The sequence below is a fragment of the Loxodonta africana genome, chromosome 18, assembly GCF_030014295.1.
Source record: "Loxodonta africana isolate mLoxAfr1 chromosome 18, mLoxAfr1.hap2, whole genome shotgun sequence".
NCBI classification, from domain to species: Eukaryota; Metazoa; Chordata; class Mammalia; order Proboscidea; family Elephantidae; genus Loxodonta; species Loxodonta africana.
In genome coordinates, this window is record NC_087359.1 from 32,639,889 (window position 1) to 32,660,453 (window position 20,565).

At 53.4% G+C, this 20,565-nt stretch overlaps 2 protein-coding genes across 4 annotated transcripts; one reads left to right on the forward strand and one right to left on the reverse strand.

The window, feature by feature from the left end:
* The first annotated feature begins 6,285 nt into the window (after window positions 1-6,285).
* TMEM101 (transmembrane protein 101) lies at window positions 6,286-11,545 on the forward strand. Of its 3 annotated transcripts, none has more exons than XM_010594507.3 (4): window positions 6,286-8,408; window positions 8,725-8,905; window positions 9,739-9,885; window positions 10,479-11,545. In XM_010594507.3, the coding sequence occupies exons 1-4, from the start codon at window positions 8,272-8,274 to the stop codon at window positions 10,830-10,832; spliced, it is 819 nt and encodes a 272-aa protein (XP_010592809.1). In that variant the 5' UTR covers window positions 6,286-8,271; the 3' UTR covers window positions 10,833-11,545. The 3 variants fall into 3 exon arrangements, with proteins under 3 accessions (XP_010592809.1, XP_064126365.1, XP_003414329.1); XM_064270295.1 differs by having other exon boundaries at window positions 6,287-8,283; XM_003414281.4 differs by having other exon boundaries at window positions 6,291-8,408; window positions 10,524-11,545.
* Window positions 11,546-12,435: 890 nt separating this feature from the next.
* NAGS (N-acetylglutamate synthase) lies at window positions 12,436-17,245 on the reverse strand. The gene is made up of 7 exons (XM_003414492.4): window positions 16,820-17,245; window positions 15,957-16,231; window positions 15,651-15,864; window positions 15,182-15,362; window positions 14,279-14,450; window positions 13,998-14,180; window positions 12,436-13,272 (listed from the first exon to the last, which is right to left on the reverse strand). The coding sequence occupies exons 1-7, from the start codon at window positions 17,243-17,245 to the stop codon at window positions 13,119-13,121; spliced, it is 1,605 nt and encodes a 534-aa protein (XP_003414540.3). The 3' UTR covers window positions 12,436-13,118.
* Window positions 17,246-20,565: the final 3,320 nt, after the last annotated feature.

Genomic DNA, 20,565 nt, shown 5'->3' on the forward strand with positions numbered 1-20,565 from the left:
TTCTGTCTTACCCTACAGTGCCCTGCTTCATACCCACCTGTGAGCCATCCTTGAAAATTGGAATGGAAAGTGAGCCACGTAATAATTTGTATCACCTGTGTCATGGGATCTATAACTTGCACTATAGTTATTTATTTTGGTTTTATACTTAGTTGTCTAACGGGAAATTTTGAGGCTTCTTCAAGGCAAGGGGATGACTTACTCATTTTTGTATTACTGCTCTGCACTGGCTGTTGAGAAAGATTAAAGGTGGAGTTTTGAAAATCAGTAGTACAAGTGGGTGAGTTGCTTGAGCCGAGATGAAAAGTCATCCAGGACTGGGTTTTGAGGAGAGTTCAAGTTCAGAAAGAAGAGGAGGGATCAGTAAAGGACATGGGAAGGTGGGGGAAAGGCCCACCTGTTTCCAAGCTGGGACACGTGGAGAATCTCCCCCAGGTTTTTCCAGAGATTGGCAGCTAAGACTCAGTCTGGTTGAATTTTGGCTTCCCTTTCCAGCTGGCCTCTCTGTCTCCTTTTCTTCTAATTCTCAATTTTATTGAAAAGTCCAAAATCAAACTAAGTTTCTTCCTGAACTGGCGAGGTGAGGTGGGGGTAAGGCATATTTCTAGAGCCTTCTCCCTTTCCCCCAAAAATCCTTGTAGTGCTGACACCAACGTTATTAGTTAAGAGTTTATGTGAGTCTTTTGGGGGTGACGAGTGGTAGATTCTTTTTCTACTCTGGCCACCTTTATTCTGGTCAGTCTCTCTCCTAGTTTAAGGTTGTTGCTTATGCTTCATGGAGGGAAGTGGGGGTGCTGCTTTAAATAGAATATTCAGGGACGGCCTCTAAGGAGATGTGATTTAAGTTGAAATGCAAAAAACCAGGTGTCAGCCATTGAAGAGTGCTCAAGATGAGGGGACAGCAAGTTCCAAGTCTTCAGGTTGACAAGAGCTCCATGGTGTGTTTAGGAGCTGATAGAAGGCAGGTAGCTGAAGCCTGGTGAACGTGGTGGTTGGAGAAGTAGGTGGGAGCCGGGTCATACAGGCCTTGTAGCCATGGTAAAGAGTCTGGGAAGCCATTAAAGGGTTTTAAGCAGTCGGAATTTGGTCCAATATTTTTTTTAACATGTTAATGGCTGGACAGTGAATGTTAAATGGCAACGGTGAAAGAAGAAAGACTCATGGTATGAGGCTGCTGAAATAGTCAAGGCAAGACATGTGGCTGAGAAGTGATTTCAGGACTTGGATGGATTGGATGTGAGGGCAAGGTGGTGAGGAGGGGAGGAACAAAGAATGTCTTCTGAGTGGATGGTGGTGCCATTTACTGAGGTAGAGATTTGTGGAGAAATCAAAAGTTGTCTTTTGTCCTTCTAAGTTTGTGTTGACCATGAAACAGTGGCAAACAGAAGGCAAGTAGGCAGCTGGATAATGAGCTTGGAGTTCAGAGGTGAGGGCTGGGCTATAGATACATGTTTAGGAATCATTAGAAGATGAATCAGGATTGGCCTCTGATAGGAATCACTTTTTCTATTGTAAGAGGAAGGAAGGAGGACAGTAGTACAGTTGCAGGTGAGCCTATAGATTTGGCAGGAAGATGAGAGGGAGTTGCTGACCTGTGGATCAGTAAACTCTTGAGGGACATGCAATAAGATTGTTGAATGCCCTTTAGAGGCATGTGTTCATGCATTTACAGTGTAAGTAGGTGCCAGTCATGTCGAGTGACATAGGTACAGACAGAGAGGGTGGATAGTCGGTACAGCCAGGGTTTGGAGATTCATCAGGTCAGTACTATGAAGGGGGAGGGGTGTGGAGCTGAGGACATTTGCAAGGGAGTGATTATAATAATGGACCTTTAACTCCTTCAGTCCTTGTTCAGATTAGCCTTTTTTTTAAGTTCTGGGGTTTCCTGCTGCCACCCCATGTACTTGTTCTGCACCCATGTAACTCCAGAACTCTGTGTGGGACAATGCAAATGCAGGCAGCTTCCAGTGCTGGGGTGGGGCCTGGTGTGATAGTGAAGCTTTCCCAGCACATAGCAGCACATAGACACCAGGGATCTTAGGGCTCATACAGTATGTAAGAGTCCAGCCTCCCACCCAGTTGAAATATCCCCTCTATAGCATCCTTGACAGACTGCCTTACTTGAACACTTTGATTGATGGAGAGCTCATTACCTTAGGAGGTAACATGAGATAGCTGCCCGTTTTCCTCTGAGCAGCAGCTCACTTGTAGAACAGGCTGGAACTAATCCTTGCTCTTTAGGTTTTTTTCCTTTCCCTGGCAGTCTCTAGGTGAGAGGCACAGGAGTTACTAAGTGGGCAGATGTGACTGGGAGCTGTCATCTCCAGTCAAGTGGCTTCTGAAGGACCCCTTCTCAGTTCTGAAGTGTGTCCCCCACACAGGATATGGTCTGTTAGCACAAAGGACATCGAGGCCATTTCCTGCCTGGGCCACTGAAGGGCTGTAACTTCCAGCTGCTTTTGGCAGACACATCGCACAACCTTTGACTCAGACTGACATGGGGGTTAGCAAAAGTTGCCCAGCCTTATTCACAGATGTAGCTGTTGGCAAATCTTCTCCAACTTGTGTAATGTAGATTTTAAAATCTTAAATATAGAAGTTTATGTTTATCTCTATTAAATACAATATTTTAGCCATTGTTCCAATCTATTAAGAATTTAAAACTTGATTCTATAAGCAGATATACTAGTTATCCATCCTAATGTTGTGTCGTTTCCAGTTTTGCTAAATTGCCCGCTGTGTTTTCATCTTTTCCAAAGGAATGTCATGAGAGACTTTGAGATTCAGATGTTTGTCCGTGATAGCCATCTAATAACCTTATTAAAACGAAATGAGGCTGTTTTGGTCTAACTTAATTTTAGTGAACTCATGTGGGCATTTGGTGATCATGTTTTAGGCAACTGCCCAGACAAGACATGTTCAATGAGCCCTTTTTGAATTTTGATATCTGTTGTTACACTTGTCTGACTTTTGAAAATTGGAACTTTTGCCAAGCTTTAGTTTCTGGCAAACTTCTGTTTGTCATACTTTCCCCAAGACTCTTAGCAACGATTCTTCAAGTTATTTCAATATAATTTGCTTGAACAAGATCACTTGATTAATCCAGAGACTTGAGGCTCAGACTTGTGCCGTGGGTTGGTGGTAGCTTGGCTGTCTTCCTGTTCCAGGGGTAATCTATGGTACTCACTCATTAGCTCTGTCTGTGTACCTCGACTTCTTAAAGGGTGTTTGGCTGGCATGGAGGACAGTGACCTAGTCTTTGGGCCTGGCTGCATAGTGGTTAGGAGCATGACTAGATCCAGACAGACTGGAGTTCTGTTGGACTTAGCCCTGCCACTAAGTAGCAGTATGACTTGGCAACTTACTTTACCTTGTCAGGCCTCCATAAAATGATGAAATTTCCTACCTCTCAGGTAAGGATTAAATGAAGCCTTTAATGAGTAACTTGGCCCTTGGTAAGGGTCCTTTCCATAATAGCACCTATTATTATTCTCTTGGAGCCGTGGTGGCACAGTGGTTAATAGCTACAGCTGCTAACCAAAAGATTGGGAGTTCGAATCCACCAGCTGCTCTTTGGAAACCCTATGGGACAGTTCTTCTGTGTCCTGTAGGGTCACTATGAGTTGCAATTGACTTGACGGCAACAGGTTTGGTTTGGTAAGGCAAGGTGGAGCCCTAATGGTGCAATGGTTAAGCATTCAACTTAACTAACTGAAAGTTTGGCAGTTCCAACCCACCCAGTGGCTTTGTGGGAGAAAGACCTGGTGATGTGCTTCCATAAAGTTTGTTGTTGTGTGCCGTCAAGTCGATTCTGACTCATAGTACCCGTATATTACAGAATAGAACTGTCCCGCAGGGTTTTCTAGGCTGTGATATTTGTGGGAGCAGATCTCCAGGTCTTTTCTCCTGTGGTACCACTGGTAGCTTCGAAATGCCGAAGCCAAGGGCTAAACCAGTGTGCCACCAGGGCTCCTCCCATAAAGAAAACTCTATGGGGCGGTTCTCTGTCACATGAGGTCACTGTCAGTCAAAAATCGACTCAACAGCACCTAACAACAAGGCAAGGTGGAAGCACGGGGCACAGACACCCTAGCCCCATATCCTCTGTTTCACAAAGAGATGCGAGGCACTCCTTAAAGGCCACGATGGAATATTTTGACCTGTGGCCTAGCGAGAACAAGAGAGAACGTTCCCTTCCTTTGTGCCCAGACAAGACCTGGGTGAATTATAGACGAAGGCAGATTTCTTAGGCAGCATGGACTGAAAGGAGACACGTGGCTCCTTCCCGACCTAAGGGAGGGCTCTGGGGAGCCTCAAGCAGTCCTGGAAAGAGATAGAGCAGGACTTGGGTTTCGAGAAGGGAATGAGGGAAGTGTCAGCAGCACCTGCTATTAGAAGGCAGGGCTGGGCCCTTCTTCCCAGGTTATAAGGCCACAAGGCTTTGGGAATTTCCTCACCCTGCCCCCCATCCCACCCTCAGGCTATGGTTTTCCTTGGAGCCAGTCCCTCTACTGCTCTGGGGGCAAGGCCCTGGCAGGAGGCCAGTGCAGGTGACCAAAGCTGAGATTCTTTCCACTGTCTTTCCTGGGCTGAGGTGGCACTCAACAGGGGTTGCCAGGAGCACAGGTGAGTGCATTGGGCTTCTGTGGCCTGATGCCCTGACCTGGGTGACCAGGCCTGGCTGAAGGAGAGCCAGGCCGTAGTTGAGGCTCTATCTAGTAGAACAGGAATTCTGCAAATATTGGCTATAGGAGAGCAACTGGGTGAGTGTTTAGGGGCAGAAGGCAGAGTTGCCCCTGGGACCTTGTGGGCAGTAAACAAGGTAGGCTGTGGGAGTGGGGGTGAAGAGAGGTCCAGGGGCAAAGGGCCATCTCCCCTGTTTCTTTTCATCCTAGTAGAAATAAAGGAATGAGTGTTGGTGGCGGGGGGAGGGTCAGGATGCTGGGTTCTCAGGCTGAGGTGGCTCTTGGTGGGAAGGTGGAGGGAGGGTGTCCTTGAGACCATGTTGGGGGACAGGCATATGATGAGACCCCTGAATGGTATCTACTCTTATTTTTCTCCCTTAGCATCATTGTGCTTCCCCGGGGTCCTAGGTGGAGGAGTGAGGCATGAAGGTCTCTGCGTCCTTGAGGGCCTGATGCCATCCTCACTTCAGCCCCTCATGGGGCAAGAACAGGGTAGGCATGGCCACTCCTCCCTCACAGTGGCCACAGCCACAGTGGTGGCATCAGCCTTTCTGGGAAATCTGATAGCAGCCTGCCCAGCACCCTATACCTGCCCAGCCGAGGGCAGTGTGGTGCTTCGCGGGGGCCTTTGCCTGCTCAGCCTTCCTTCTGGGCTGCCTGACGGAGTCTGGCTTCTGAAGCTGAGCTACACTAATCTCAGCCACTGCAGGCTGGCTCCTTCCAGGGCCTCTGGGCACTGGGGTGCTGCGGCTTTCTCACAATAACCTGTGGGGCCTGGCTGGCGGGGCCCTGGGTGGCCTGGGCTTCTTGGAGCAGCTGAATCTCAGCCACAACCAGCTGGACCTCTCCCACAACCTGCTTACCACCCTGGATGCCTGCAGGGCCTGGAAAGCCTGGAGCAGCTCGACCTGAGCCACAACCAGTTGGCAGAGCTGGGTGCAGTGGGGCCTGAGCGGGCTCTTCCACCTGCGCTGGCTCTCACTGGCTGGGAACCAGCTGCGGTAGGTTGGGGGCACTGCCCTGGCTGCCATGCCAGGCCTGGAGGTCTTCCCTCTGGTCAGGAACAACATCAGCAAGCTGGAGGCTGAGGCTTTCACGGCCTTGCCGGCACTGGTCCTTTCATGGAGAACCAGCTGCAGCACCTGGAGTTCAAGGTAGTGGCAGGCATCCAGACAGTGGGCACCAGGCTGCTGCTGGCCAACAACCCTTGGGCATGTGACTGAGACCTGCAGTGGGCCTTCAGGAAGCTGGGCCACCTGCAGCATCTCCATGTGGCTGACCTGGGCAACCTGACCTGTGCTGGGCCTGGGCGGCTGGCAGGGGCAGTGCTGAGCAGCGTAGAGGCCTGACTCTGCTTGGCTGAGACAGCCATCGTGCTGGGCATCACGGGCACCATGCTGGTCACCATGGCCCTGGCTATGGTCATGGCTGAGCACAAACATAGGCAGGGCCCTTGCCAGAGCAGGGGAGCCCTCTGGAGAGGTGAGGGGTGCTGGAGGAGGGAGGTCAAGGCAGCTGGAGGAGAGGGAGCTGTGGGAGAGGTAAAGGGAAAGTCCTCAGAAGTCTCAGGGGGTGGGAGGGTTTGGGGGGGGGGTGTGGGCAAGGACAAAGGGCTATGTTCAGAGCATAGGACCCTGCACCTGCCTACTCCCCTCTTCTGACCTGTCTCAACCCTAGAAAATGGGAGTTGGCCCCTGGCCCATCCCCTCTTAACACTCCTCTGGGGAAGAGGCAGTAAAATGTAAGGAGGAACAAAGCCCAGAGGGAATTGGGTGACAGGGAAAGCTTCCCTAATCCTAATCCCCCATCCCTTCCTCACATATGTTCCTGACCTCTACTTGTAAGCTGGTTGCTGAGGTAATGGTGAGAGTGTGGGGCATTGTCCTGGTGGAAGCAAATCTGGACAGCCCAGGCAGGTTTCTAGGACTATATTATGGACTTATGCCACTGCAGTTCTGGTTCTCCTTACCGCCTCAACCCCATCCTGAGGGCTGTGCATCTTTCTGCCCATTTCAATCAGGGATGAATGAGGAGACTGGAAAAATAAAACGTGTTGTAAAGTTGATTGTGTACTATGTGCCTGTATTTCAGGGAAGAAAATTTAGTTTGTGTGATTATCACTGGTGGGCGGAGGTGGGCAAAATGACCTTTAATCCAGTGTTTCACTCCTTCACCTGGAGAACTCTCCTCCGCCCACAGCATACACCTACACAATGCCACTCCCTAGGTCACTTTGCATGGATACACACCTCTCCTTATTCTTTTGGATACACCCAGGCTATCCTAGTGATTTTGTTAAAAATGAGACGTGAAAATATATGTTTTGTTGCTCAACTTTCAACTGGCTGACTGGGAAATTTAAATTCACATGGTCAGAAATGCTGTTTGGACATTAAGTCTCCTCCTCAAGGAACTAGAAACAGATCTCCTGAATTAAATGGTCTTCTTGGGGTACTTGCAGGGTCTTAACTTCAACAATGGAAGATAAATTCATATGTTAGGGGGGCGGAATAGGAAGATAGGTGGGAGTAGCCTTGTAGTGGCAAGCCCAGAGTGCCTGGAACTTTTGGCTGCTTATTTATTCAATAATTCTTTACTGAGCACCTACTATGAACTAGGTATAGAACTTTTGTTCATTTATTTAGCTATTCAGCACATATTTCTTGAGTGCCTCCTATATACTAGGCCCTGAGGATATAATAGTAAACAGAAGCCAGACATGGTCCTTGTCACCATAGAACTCACAATCTAGCAGGTAAGACAATCATTAATGAAAGAATCACAAATACATAATCACCATATGTTAAGTGTTTCAAAGGAAAGGTAGTTGATGTTACAAGAACATATAGTAGGGGAGCTGAGAACAAATTTGATGGGGGGAGGGAGACCAGTTGAAAGGCTGCTGCAATTAAACTGACAAAAGAAGATGATAGTTTGGGCTAGAGTGGAAGCATTAGAGCTGGAGAAAGTGGACTGATTTGCTATGGCCCATATGTTCACATCAGACCTTCCCCTTCTTTCAGGGGACAGACGAAAGGTGGGTCAAGACCAAATTTCTCTACAGGTGACTTTTTTAGCCAGAAAACAACTAAAACAGAAACCGGGGGATTTCCTCCAGTGTGTGTGTACCATTTATTGAACCCTTAGTATGTGCCAGGACCAACATTGTCATATCTGAATCTCACAACAATCCGGTGTAGTAGGTGTCATTAGCCCCATTTCATAGAAGAGTCTCTGAAAGTTTCGGTGATGTGTTCAAAGTCAAGTGTTGGAGCTAGGATTGGCGCATTCAAAGACTAGTTCTTTTCAACACATCAAATTAGGATCACGGGCTTCTGATGTCTTGAATGCATTGTTCATTCCTCTAGTCTACGTTTCAACTTTGCTGCTACTAGGAGAAGTCCTACATTCTCCGTGGTCAGAGAACTCCACTGCGAGAGACCCTTATTCGCTCCGGAACTAGGGAGCGAGGGCCTTGTTCCCGGACAGGAGAGAAATAGCTCTGTTCCCGGAAGCCGCGTGCTGCATCCCCCCCCACCGGCTTCCTTGAGGGGGGTGAGGCTACAGCGGACTGCCCTTCCCCAAGATGGCGTCGAAGGTGGGTTCGCGACGGTGGGTGCTGCAGCTGATTATGCAGTTGGGTTCGGTGCTGCTTACGCGCTGCCCCTTCTGGGGCTGCTTTAGCCAGCTCATGTTGTACGCTGAGAGGGCGGAGGCTCGCCGGTGAGTGGTCCCACGCAGCCGGCGAACGCGGTGGTGGTGTGGGGGAGGTGGTACGGCCAGTCCAGGGAACCAGGATATAGTGGGGTGGGGAAGAAGTTGGCGTCTAGAAGTTGGGGCCCCTGGATTGGGAGGAATTGGGACCTCGGAGTTGTTGGAAGGGGCTCTAGTCCAGAGCGATGTGGGCACTGAGCTTGGTGCGGGGTTCAGGCCATAAGTGGGGGATCTGTTTTGGGGGAGCTTGTGGGACCTCAGTGGGTCTCAGGGCCTCCCTCCCCTTTCTTTTTTCTCTCGTCACTTCCCCACTGCGGGTTCGCAGGAAGCCTGACATCCCAGTGCCCTACCTGTACTTCGACATGGGGGCTGCCGTGCTGTGCGCTAGCTTCATGTCCTTCGGGGTGAAGCGGCGTTGGTTCGCGCTGGGAGCCGCACTTCAGCTGGCCATTAGCACCTACGCCGCCTACATTGGGGGCTATGTCCACTACGGGGACTGGCTGAAGGTGAGCGTCTTGGCCCTAGATGGGGCTTCGCGAGGGTGATGGGGAGCTCGCGGCAGTTGGTGGGATGTAAGTGGTGTTAGCCAGTGCAGTCTGAAAGCTGGGAGGGCTGAACCGCAGGCTTGTGGAGGTTGTTAGAGTTCAGGAATAGAAGGACTTTAGAGACCACACAAGCCTCCCCTGGAAACTGAGGCACAGAGATGGGAAGAGACTTTCCCAAAGTCACACCAGAAGTTAGCATCACAGGTGAGACCACAACCTAGGTCACCTGGTTCCCAGGATGCTTTATACCATTAGTTTAGCAATTCTAGACTCATAGAACAAAAGGCACTTGGGGAGTACCTGGGCCAATCACCTGATTTTATGAAATTTAATTAATCTTAACACAGCCTTTAAGCCTGTAAATGCCAGATCTGTGCCAGTCACTGCATACTTGGAGACTACCCATAAGGGTAGTCAGAACAGTAGGGAAGGACAACAGATCAGTGGGGATTTTTTTTTTTCTTTTTAACGGAATAGACTCTATACTATGTAGAGGAAAGAACATTGGGATTAGTCTGGAGACCTCTGGGTGGGGCAACTTGTGTGGTGTCTGGGTTCTGCCACTTACTTTCTGTAGGACCTTAGACAATTATCTTAATCCCTCTGGGCCTCAGTTTCTCCTTCTGTAAAAAGAATTATCTATCCTGCCGTACCTGCCCACCATGCTTGGAAATGGTAAAAGGGTTCATCAGATGGAATGCGATGTGTACAGATAGGCAGTTCTGCACTCTGGGCAGCCAGGAAAAATGTGGGTGACTGCAGTTTCTAACCAGGGTTCCCTTGCTCTGGCCTAGGTCCGTATGTACTCGCGCACGGTTGCCATCATTGGTGGCTTTCTCGTGCTGGCCAGTGGTGCTGGGGAGCTCTACCGCCGGAAACCCCGCAGCCGTTCCCTGCAGTCCACCGGCCAGGTGTTCCTGGGCATCTACCTCATCTGCGTGGTAGGTTGGGCAACTGTTGGCTAGAGGTGCCTGGCTGGGAGCGAAATGTGAGCCCTGAGAGGTGGGCCAAACAAGGTCTGGCCCTCAGGAATTGCCCTGGCTACCTTCTGAGGCCTGGCTGGGAGTCCCTTCTTCCAACATTATTGCCACCAGGGGGAGAAGAGGTTGGATTGACCGTGTCTCACGGGGACAAAAGAGAGGTTTGGTGGGGTTCAGGTCCCAGATAGGATTCTGCCACCTAGAACTGATGGGGGTGGCCCAGGGTAGCTAGTTCCAGTCATCCCTGGTGCTAGGGGAGGCAGGTGTGAATGAGCAAGTGGACAGGCCCCAGGCCCCTTGGCCTCATCTTTGTTACTGAGCACTACATCATGTGTGCAGACCTCTGTGGGCTCCTACCGGATCGTCAGAGGTGGGAGCCCAGTCTGATGGTGGAGACATCATCTATTCTTCAGAGCCCCCAAGGTGATGGGAGACATAGGCCCTAACCTCTTGGAGCTCCCCAGTCTGAGGGGGAGATAGAGAATACCAAGTCTGAGAGGAGAGTCAGAAGCCCACCTTGTAGGCACTGTCTCAGGGTGGCCTTCCCAAGACAGGCTTCTCAGTCTGCTGGAGAGTCTGAAAAGATGGTGTGTCTCCAGGCCTACTCGCTGCAGCACAGTAAAGAGGACCGGCTGGCATATCTGAACCAGCTGCCAGGAGGAGAGCTGATGATCCAGCTGTTCTTTGTGCTGTATGGCATCCTGGCCCTGGCCTTCCTGTCAGGCTACTACGTGACCCTGGCTGCCCAGATCCTGGCTGTGCTGCTGCCCCCAGTCATACTGCTCATCGATGGCAATGTTACCTACTGGCACAACACACGGCGTGTCGAGTTCTGGAACCAGATGAAGCTCCTTGGAGAGAGTGTGGGCATCTTTGGGGCCGCCATCATTCTGGCCACTGATGGCTGAGTTGCAGGGCGAGAGGCTGAGCTGGGCGCAGGGAGCCACAGAGGGCCACCCTGCCATCTTCCTTGCTGGCCTGGTTGCTGTTTGTCCTTTTTGATCTGTTTGTTTGATCCTTTGCTTTTTTTGCCTTGGTAGGAGGCAGGTCCCTTCCCCAAATTCCTGGGCTCAGCTCTTGGGAGGGTAGGAGCCCTGATGCTGATGCCTCGTGGATTTGTTCCTGTTCATTTGAAGGAGAGTTGAGGGCCAGCTGCACCCGAGGATCTCCTGTCCCTGAAAAGGGACTAAGGCAGGGCTGGGGTGGGGGCACCGAGCAGTGGGAGACAGGAGAAGGAAGATGGAGAACTAGAAGTGAGCAAAAATGAAAAATTCCTTTTTGAACCTGGAGGATGCAGCTAGGCTCTGCAGTGCTTTGTGGAGACTGTGAGAGTGGGTATGTGTGTTGGCACACATGCCTGGGAGGAGCAGAGGGCCCAGGCACCACAGAAGTCACGTGGGTTCTCAGGGTACTCTGGGGCAGGTAGTACCAGCCCTTTACCGTCCACTTGGAGAGCAGCGCAGGCCCTGTCTGCTCTCGAGTATGCATGGGTCGGGTGGGCAGCAGCCAGCTTCCCACCTCCTGCTGTCTGTTTCCAGCTTTGTGGTTGCCCTGGTGAGAGTGAAGTACCCTCCCAAACACCAGACCACACAGTCCTCCAAAAATAAACATTTTATATCAACATTTGGCTTTGGCTTCTCTGTTATCCCCACAGGGCACTTTGTCATTGGCTGGGATTGATCCTTGTCTTCTTGAAGGACCGTACCTGGTTAAGCCCCACCTTGCTTCTCCCACGATCTTTCCCCTGTTCTGAGTACTCCCACAGCCCTTTGGCTCTCTTTTCAAGAATCTCACAGTCTTTCTTGTAGTGTATGCTTTCGATATCTAACCTCAGTCTCTCTTGTTGGAGTTTGTCTTCTTCCTCCCCTTTCGGTGCAGCTCTTTTTGGAGAAAACTTTGGCCAAAGGCAGCTAGAGGGAGAGAACTAACAGTAAGTGTCCACTGTGAGGCCAAGTATTATCCCCATTTTACAGATGAGGAAATGAGGCTCAGAGAAGGTAAGCAGCTTGCCTAAAGCCACAGAGCAAATTGGTGCCTGGATTCCAGGTCAAGCTGTCTAATGCCCAAACCCAGTGTGTACTAGACATGACGTATCTCCCAAGGGAAGAGACAGGTTGCTCTTGGGGCCTAGATTCTGTCACAGCCCCTAGTGTGCTATGATGGTCTCCTAACTGCCTATCTCCCCTCTCACTCATACATCACCTGATAGGAAATAGTCCCAGCAGCCAGTGTGGGACCTAGCACATAGTGGGGGTTCAAGGTCTGAAGAAACCTCGGGCTTTGGACTCCTGCCTCTGAAGTGTTCTGATGCTGTAGAGACAAACACAATCTCCAGGGGGGCCTAGGGGGAAATGTTCAAGTCTGGGCTTTTAAACCAAAGCCACCCTGTGGTGGCTTCTGTAGGGTCTAGTAGGTAAAATATGAGCTGTTGCTTTCTGGGCTTGGCTCTGAACCCCAGCCTGGAAGGGCATCTGTGGGAGGGGCACCCATGGGAAAGGGAGCCGGGCTGCTGGCACCTGGTCTGAGTGGGGAATGTTTCCTACCTTTGGGGTAGGGGGCCCCTCTGAAGGCTGTTGATACTCAGGTGAGAGAGATGGCAGCAGCCTTCATCCTTGGGACTCTCTAACTTACTTAGCTCCAGTATTCCCCTAGGAGCCCCTGGGTCCCCAGTCCTCAAGATCTTGCTCCCAGAGGGTCACTGCTAATTTCCTTTTAAGTGTGAACTGACTTTCAGACAAGTATTTGTGTTTTAATCAAGGCCTCCTGAAAAGTTGTAAGACCCAAAGGAATTAAAATGGGTGGTGGAATATCAGGCAGGTGGGGGTAATACAGTGGGCAGGGGAGCCTCAAAACACAGCACAAGGGCTGCAGAAACCAGCTATTCTTCAAGGTTCCTTTGAGCAGACCCCTCCAAGTCAATCCCCGCCTGCATCAAAGGCTGAGACTTGAAGACCACCTGATTGTGGCTTTGGAGCAAGTGGAGGTCTTGGGCTGGCCTTCTCTTTCCTGTGTCCTATGCTTGACCCACTTCAGTGCCCCCACCTTGGCAGAGTCAAGTGGGGGCTGCTTCCTGCTCTGCAGGTCACTCATCCAACAAGCCTGGTCCTGCCTGTGGCTGCCTGGGGCCAGCCCCAACAGGCATGGCTATTGGTCCACCTTGGCTGTCCCAGGGCCTGCAGGGCCTGTGGTGAGGGTCAGCTGCCTAGATCAGAAGCTGGCTTGCAGAAGGAGTCTGGCAGCCCCTTGGCGTGGTTGACCAGCTCATAGGAGTCCCGGATATCAGCCAGGCCAAACCAGAAGAAGATCCACTGCTTGTTGGAGAAGCTGCCGTCACTGTGCTTGAAGTACCTGAGGGTAGAGGGTGGGGTGGGGGTGAGGTACCTTTAGGGCATGACCAGTGCTCACTCACTGGTTCTTTCAAAGACCCTCCTGGGACCTGCTTTGTGTTTTCTGATTTCACCTTCACAGCAGTTCTCCTAGCCTGGTATTTCTATGCTAACTCACAGAGAAGCAGCTAAGGGTCAGAGAAGTTAGGTAACTTGCCAGGGTCACACAGGAAGATCAGAGGGAGGGCGTGCCTTGCCCTCTCCACACTGCCTTGGCTGCATAGCAGTGGGGAGGGGTTCTTGCTCACCTCTTGGTGTCCACAGAGTGGGGAATGTGGGGAGAGTTGCTGAAGGAAAGAGAGGACGGGGTGTTCTGAGGGAGGTACAGAGGGCCTGGACCCAGGAGCTAGGAGCTAGGCCTGGAATAGAGCCTGAAGTGTTAGGCTTCTAGGCGAGGTGAGTGGGCAGGGGGGAGGGTTGATCCCTTCTAGGGCTGCACTGAAGCAGAACAGAGCAGGGTTCAATGTGGCCTGCCCCTGGGGAATCTCAGGCTCTGTATGTGATCTGCCCTCTGGGGAATGTGGAGCCACACTGGGCAGGGCCTTTGAGGTGCGGTGGGGGTGGGGAGTGGGGTAGGGGAGAAGCTACTGAAAGAAAGGGGAGTCCACTCTTGCCACTGGGCGTGGCTGGCAAGCGCCGGAGAGGAGGGGAGGGCCCCAGCCCTGAGCGGGGAGAGGCAGAACCTACCAGGGGTTGATGGGGTTAGTGACCCGGGAGCGCCAGAAAAGAGTCTGCAGGTCCCGCCGCAGGCGCTCCCACAGCATCTGGCCCGAGCCCTGGCCCTGGCGGCTGGAGTTCACCACGAATTTGTCCAGGTATGGGGTACCCCCCAGCACGGGCTCCGTGGTCAGAATGGCGGCTGCATTGTACCTGGCACAGCGGTGAAGAGGCAGGCTCGGACCTCGCCTTGGCGTGCAGCTGCCCAGCCCTCTCCCTTGGCCCCTGCCCTCTGGGGCTCGCAGGCTCACCCCTCAGAGACGTAGATGGAGTGCAGCCGCGGGCGCAGCGAGGCCAGGTAGTCGTCGCGGAGTTTCTTGCCAAAGCTGGCGTTGACCAGGTCCACCAGGCGGCCCTGGTCCAGGCTGTCCAGGCTCCGCACTCGCAGCATTCGCTCTGCATTCTTGAACAGCGTCCCACACCCTGGGAGTATGATAGAGAGCGCGGGGGTAGCTTAGCCCAAGGGCCGGTCCCACCCATCCTCTGTTTGCCCGGCCATTCCAAGAAGAGCAGGGGCTGGTGGGACAACTGCCCTCGTGTGGAAATCGCCACAATTAAATTATCTCTGCCATCTGCATAGACCTGTGTGTGACTTTTACTCTCCAAAAAAAAAACACAAACCCGTTGCAGTTGAGTCAATTCTAATTCATAGCGACCCTATAGGACAAAGTAGAACTGCCCCATAGGGTTTCCAAGGAGCGGCTGCTAGATTCGAACTGCCTAGTTCTGAACCAGCGAGCCACCAGGGCCCCATGACTTTCACTCCAGCGGATGCTTTTTTCCAAGCAGTTTGTCCCCCGAATACCGCCCATCGCCTGTAGCCCCACCCACTTCCCCATATCCCTCCTATCTCCGCAATTTCAGTCCCTGGCCTCGCCCTCCATCCCAAACCCCATCCATCTCCGTAGTTCCACCTAAAAACAACAACAAAAAACTCGCAGTCTAGTTGATTCCGAGTCCTAGCGACCCTATAGTCCCACCCAAGTCCGATTCAAATCCGGTCCATCTCCTTCTCGCCCACCTCCCCAAGGGGCAGGAAGCCATTGCTGTGGCATACCCCCACCGCTTCCGGGACTGTCTGGGCAGCCGCTTCTGCCCACCGACACCCAGCCACTGTCGGGACCCAGCCAGGCCCGCCCGCCCGCAGCCCTCACCCTTGTTACTGAAGAGCTCGGTGAGCAGCTTGCTAGCGGCCGTGATGACGGCCGAGGAGTGGTGAGGCAGGCGGCTGAGCACGTCCACGATGAGCCGTATCTGCTGCCGCTCTTTGGTGCTCACCCACTCGGCGTTGGTGATCAGGTCCAGGTCGGCTGGCAGGTTCACGTTACTCAGGACCTGTGGCCGGGGCTAGGGGAGTGAGCCTCCCGCCCACAGCCGGCCTGGGCAGCTCCTGACTCCCAGACTGAGTCCTGCCCCCACGGACCCCTCCTCCCTGCCGCCTTTAACTTGACTTCCAGAGTCCTCGCCCAGAGAGGGCTCAAATCTGGACGCCAGGGGCTCTCCTGGTCCATCCGGCTTAAGACTAACTCTGGGGGGCCTCAGGGAGGGGTGCAGGAGTAGCAGAATAGGGGGCTAAGGCAAGCCCGGAGTCGTGGGGGGAGGGGACCATAAGAGGGGGCACACCTTGTGGCTGATGTCGCGCAGGCCGCCTGTGGTATTGAGGAAGATAATTTTGGTGGGCTTCAGCGCCTTAGCCAGCGATGCGGTCACTTCCAGCGAGTCGAGGAGGACCGAGCGGCGCGCTTCAGTCTCCCCGATGGGGCACAGGATGGGGATGCTACCCGACTCCAGGCACCACTGCAGCAGGTCCGTCTCCACTGAGACTATACCACCACAGCTGTGGGCCAGATTTGGTGCTCAAGAGGGTCCCGCCAGGCCGGGCCAGGAGCTCACTCCGAAGACGCCGGGGCGGGCAGGGAGGGCACTAACCTGGCATGCGGGGCTGGCTCGGCTGCGCCCAGCACTGACCCGCCGCCAAAGAAGGGCACAGCGGTGGCGGCGTTGTGCCGAAGCACGTCCACCAGAACCTTGCAGCTCTGAGCGAGTTGGGCCTTGGCCTCCCAGAAGGAGAGACAACCCGAGGGCGCCGTGGGTGCGGGCAGCCCAAGGACTATTAGCGGCTTCATGTCCATGCGCTGCAGGAAGGCCAGGGCGAAGGCCAGAGTAGACACAGTCTGCCGGCACTGGAGCACCTCCTCGTCCACCTGGGGAGGAGTGGCTTTCAGCTGGGCGACCGGAGCCCTGACCACCGCTGCACACCTCCCACCAAGCGGATTGCTTCTACAGCCTGGCACCGCCCCCAGGATCCTCTGCTTGTTCCCGCCCTCTCTAGGAGCTGTCAGCCTCAACTTTTGTCCATCAGAGCCCACCTGCTCGCCCTTTGCCCGTTTGGTCCTGCCATCACCTTATCTCACACCAGTGTTTCACCCCCTTATCTCACACCAATGTTCCTCCGCTCCTCCCTGCGTCCTTGGACTCTGGGGCACATTGGGGGTAGGGTTGACGCAGGAGGCTCCCGTCCAGTTTCCCCTAACTGCGCCCATGAAGTGAGTTGACCTTCTTCAGAGCATCATGCCTGACAGTTTGCGGTCCCCAGGCTCCTCACTCGGGCTGGCCGCGAGGCTTCCGCCGTAGCGCACAGCCTTGGCCAGTCTTCGACCCATGTTAGGGCTCTGCTGCGACCCTTCCTAGTTCTGCTGCACAGGACCCGCAGCCGGCCTTCCCATGCCTGACAACATGTCACCACACAACCGCCATCCCCTCGCTGTGACACTGCCAACGCTGCCGCTCACCTCTATGACGGCGAAGGGCTTGTCCGAGGAGTGGTGGCAAGTCTGGAACTCCATGAGCCAGTGGCGCGCCTCCCCGGGACTGGCCCCGCACTGGTTCAGGAAGGCCTGGATGTCCCGCTGTAACAGCGAGCGGCTGGCAGGGTGCTGGGGGAGCTCGGGGTTCACAAGCGGCGCGGAGGGCAGGCTCCACTCTGGCTTCTCTGCTGCAGGTGGCGGAGCCACGTCCTTCGCTCCCTCCGCCTCCTCACTTGGGGGCTGGGCCGGCGCCCGGGCTGTGCTGAGCCAGCGCCCCGGGCTGGCGCCCCTAGAGGCCCGCCGCCGAGCGCTGCCGCTCAGCCTCCGGGCGCCCCCAGGACCTCGCAGGCAGTGCAGCAGCCCGCCGGCAGCGACAGCCCGCGGGGCCCGAGCCACCCGCGCGGTCGCCATGACGACCAAACCGGCTCGCCCCTCCATGCGTGACCGTCTGTCCCAAGCGCCTGGCTCTGGGGGGCTCTTAACCTGCCGCGGGGCGGGACTGGACCTGGCCAGGGCGGGGCCCAGAATCGTCCCTGGGTGCGTTCAAGGAGGGCGAGGCCATGGGTCAGGGGGCGGGTTCCCCGGCGGCCTCGCCCTGGGGGAGGACGGTACCCACTAATGAGGGTCAATAGGCTGTTATAAGGGCGGGGCGTCTTTAATCTGCTGCCAAGGCCTATTCCAGGAAAGGCTTAGCGGGCTCTGGGGTGACTTTGGGGTCTTCAGGGACTTGGAGAGAGTGGGTGATTAAAGGAGGTCTGCCTAGGGCTAGGGCTAATAATAGGGAGACTTTGTGGTGCAGTGGTTAAGCGCTACGCTCCCGAAAGGTCAGCGGTTTGAACTCACGCTGCTCAGCGGGAGAAAGATGTGGCAGTTTGTTTCCGTAAATATTACAGCCTTGGAAACCCTATGGAGCAGTTCTATTCGTAGGGTCGTTATGCATCACTCAACAGCAATAGGTGTTTTGGCCTAGGGAGAGCAGGTGGTGGGAGTCAGCGCTGGGGCTGGATTTGGAAAGGAAGAGGGGTGGGAAGGGGAGATGGGAAAAGGGGCTGCGGTGCTGGCCCTGGTCAGTCCTGTCTGAGCTCTGAGAAGACTCCCATCGATCATGAGGTTACCAGGACTTGCCAAACTCCAGCAACGGAGTATCACCTTGAAGAATTTTGTTATATCCTTGCATCACCCTTTGTCAGCATTAAAGCTTTTCTTTAAACCTTTAAAACTGAAAACAGTTCAACTCCAGATCCATGCTCCTAAGCAAGATTTGAAAAGGACTTGACAGAGAAAGCTTTCACAGGATATGATTAAATGTTACTTAATACTGTGTCCATGTGCTGGACAACCTCTTGTGCCATCAGTTGTACACACCTCACCCTCTGGGACACTTTGATCTAATCTGACCTTCTGTGGTTATAGAGGAGGAAAGGACAATCATAGAGAGGAGGTGACTTGTTCAAGGTCACACAGCTCATTAGTGTCACAGCCAGACCCAGGCATCCCAAGCCCCCACCCTCTGCCCTTTCCTACCTTACAGTGTTCTGTGCTCCCCATGCTGGGAGTCAGGGCTCCAGGGACTCTGCCTAAATGGGAGACAGTAGCCTCGGCTTCTGCCCTGAGCATCCCAGAGGATGCTGGGTGAGTGCACCGAGCCCTTCCTGGGTCTTCCCCACCAACACACACACACGCACACACACACACACACGCACACACACACACACGAGTGCGCGCACGTGCACAACCCCCCTACTGTCTTAGGTAGGAGACTCCAGAGGGGAGACCTGACCTTTCTCATAGCTGATCCCCTCCATTGGCTTTTCTACTTTCCTGCTTAGAAACCTTGGGCCCCAAGGCAGGAATGAAGCAATGGCATGGCAGGCCTGCCCCTCCCCACACCCCTTCCTCCACAGGGCCTACTTTCTCTTTTTTATCGCTTCTCCTCCTCCCTACACAGGTAAACTCCCCAGAATCCTAGCCCCTGGGGGCATCCTGGTTTTTCTCCCCAAGTTCCTCCCCACTCTCAGAACCTCCAGCCTCAAATGCAGCTTCCCCTTCCAGGGCCTTCCTTCCTGTCTCTTGGTGAGTGCCACCCTGCAGACCTTTCTCCATTTGGGACTCCTCCTCCTTTCTCTCCCTCCGTTATCGATTGAGTTGTGTCCCCCCAAAATACGTGTTTTAAATTCTACCCTCTCTGCCTGTGGTTATAATCCCATTTGGCAATGGGTTGTATTTGTTGTGTTAATGAGACAGGATTAATATAGGGTGTGTCTTTAGTCAATCTCTGACAAGATATAAAAGGAGCAGATTAAGCAAGGGGAGATGGGGGAAGATAGATGCCATGCCATATGAAGATCACCAAGAAGTCAAGGAACAAAGACCTTCCCCCAGAGCCACCAAAGACAGAAAGCCTTCACCTAGAGCCAGAACCCTGAATTCAGGCTTCTAGCCTTCTAAACTGTGAGAAAATAAATTTCTGTTTATTAAAGTCACACACTTGTAGTATTTCTGGTATAGGAGCACTAGATAACTAAGACACCCTCCTTCGCTGCTCTGGGACTCTACCCCTGCCTTGGCCTCTCTTCACTCCTCCCAACCCAGATATATTTCCCTTCCAGGTCTTTTCCTGCGGCCTAGGCTCGGTTCTGCCTCCTACCAACTAGGGACCCTGTGAGGGCAAGAGCTGTCCCTCCTCTTGGACTGGACCTCTCTGAGGGCAGTAGCTGTGCCTTTCTGCTCTCAGACTGGGGCTTCCCGAGGGCTGGGCTGATGTCGCCTCCTCAGACTGGGGACTGCCTCTGAGCCACTCATTTCAGTAAGTGCCGACAGCATCAGCCCCATTTCCTCTGGGCTGGAGGGGTAGACACTGGCTAGGAAGCTGCTTCTGGCTCCCCTGGGCTTCAGTTCAAGGGGCTGTGTCCCCAGGCAACCAATAAGACCCAGGGATGTCCCAGTGGATAATTAACCCCAGACCTGGTGACCCTGAGGCCACTGTTCCCACCACCTTTCCCTGGAGGAAGGCCAGCCTCTGGCTGGGGAGCTGGCCTTGCTTTCTGGAGGAGATGAGTGTGAGTGTGTGGGGTCAATACCCTCCCTGACCTCATCTCCCCCTGAACTGGAGGCTTATGAGCCTACAGGGTCACTGTCAACGTGTGATTCCAGCTTGAATTTTCTTTTTTCCTCTCTGAAGCTTGCTGTTGTTGGTTCGGTTTCTTTCAGAGCAGAGCCTGTTGTCAATGTGCCCAGAATTAGGGTCTTGGCTTCTCACCAGACCTTGGGTCTTGTAGATGCTGACAGCAGAGACCCTTTAACAGGGAGCTGGTTTGAGAGGCCGAGCCTTTCCCTCCGGTTAGGGCCCTACCTGGCTGCAACTTAGTATAGGTGAGCATGGAAGTGACAGGGGAGGGATCAGGGTTAACACGTGGCAGCCCCACATCACAGCACCTGAGGGAAGACATGCACAGAGATATAGAGACTGCACAAACACAGAGACCCACACCACCCATAGAGAGGCCCAGACATGTGTACACATAGAGGGAGACTCGTATGTGGACACAAAGCGGTACAGAGAGCCACAGGTCCCTCACATACGTGTGCATGCGGAAGTATGCATGCCCCAAAGACCCTCACAGCGACTATGTCATACAGAGGAACATGCTCACATACACAGAAAGACACAGAATACATGAAAATACATGCAGCTTCAGTCACTGACAACTACACACTTAGACCTGAAGACA

What these genes read in the sequence shown, in the direction of transcription:
- TMEM101 (XM_010594507.3), top strand. Translation starts at nt 8,272, where the DNA reads ATGGCGTCGAAGGTGGGTTCGCGACGGTGGGTGCTGCAGCTGATTATG. An exon ending in ACTACGGGGACTGGCTGAAG is followed by an intron (nt 8,906 to 9,738) that starts GTGAGCGTCTTG and finishes GCTCTGGCCTAG; the next exon opens with GTCCGTATGTACTCGCGCAC. An exon ending in GCATCTACCTCATCTGCGTG is followed by an intron (nt 9,886 to 10,478) that starts GTAGGTTGGGCA and finishes TTCCCAAGACAG; the next exon opens with GCTTCTCAGTCTGCTGGAGA.
- NAGS (XM_003414492.4), bottom strand. Translation starts at nt 17,245, where the DNA reads ATGGCGACCGCGCGGGTGGCTCGGGCCCCGCGGGCTGTCGCTGCCGGC. An exon ending in AGCCCTTCGCCGTCATAGAG is followed by an intron (nt 16,232 to 16,819) that starts GTGAGCGGCAGC and finishes ACTCCTCCCCAG; the next exon opens with GTGGACGAGGAGGTGCTCCA. An exon ending in TGCGCGACATCAGCCACAAG is followed by an intron (nt 15,363 to 15,650) that starts GTGTGCCCCCTC and finishes CCCCGGCCACAG; the next exon opens with GTCCTGAGTAACGTGAACCT.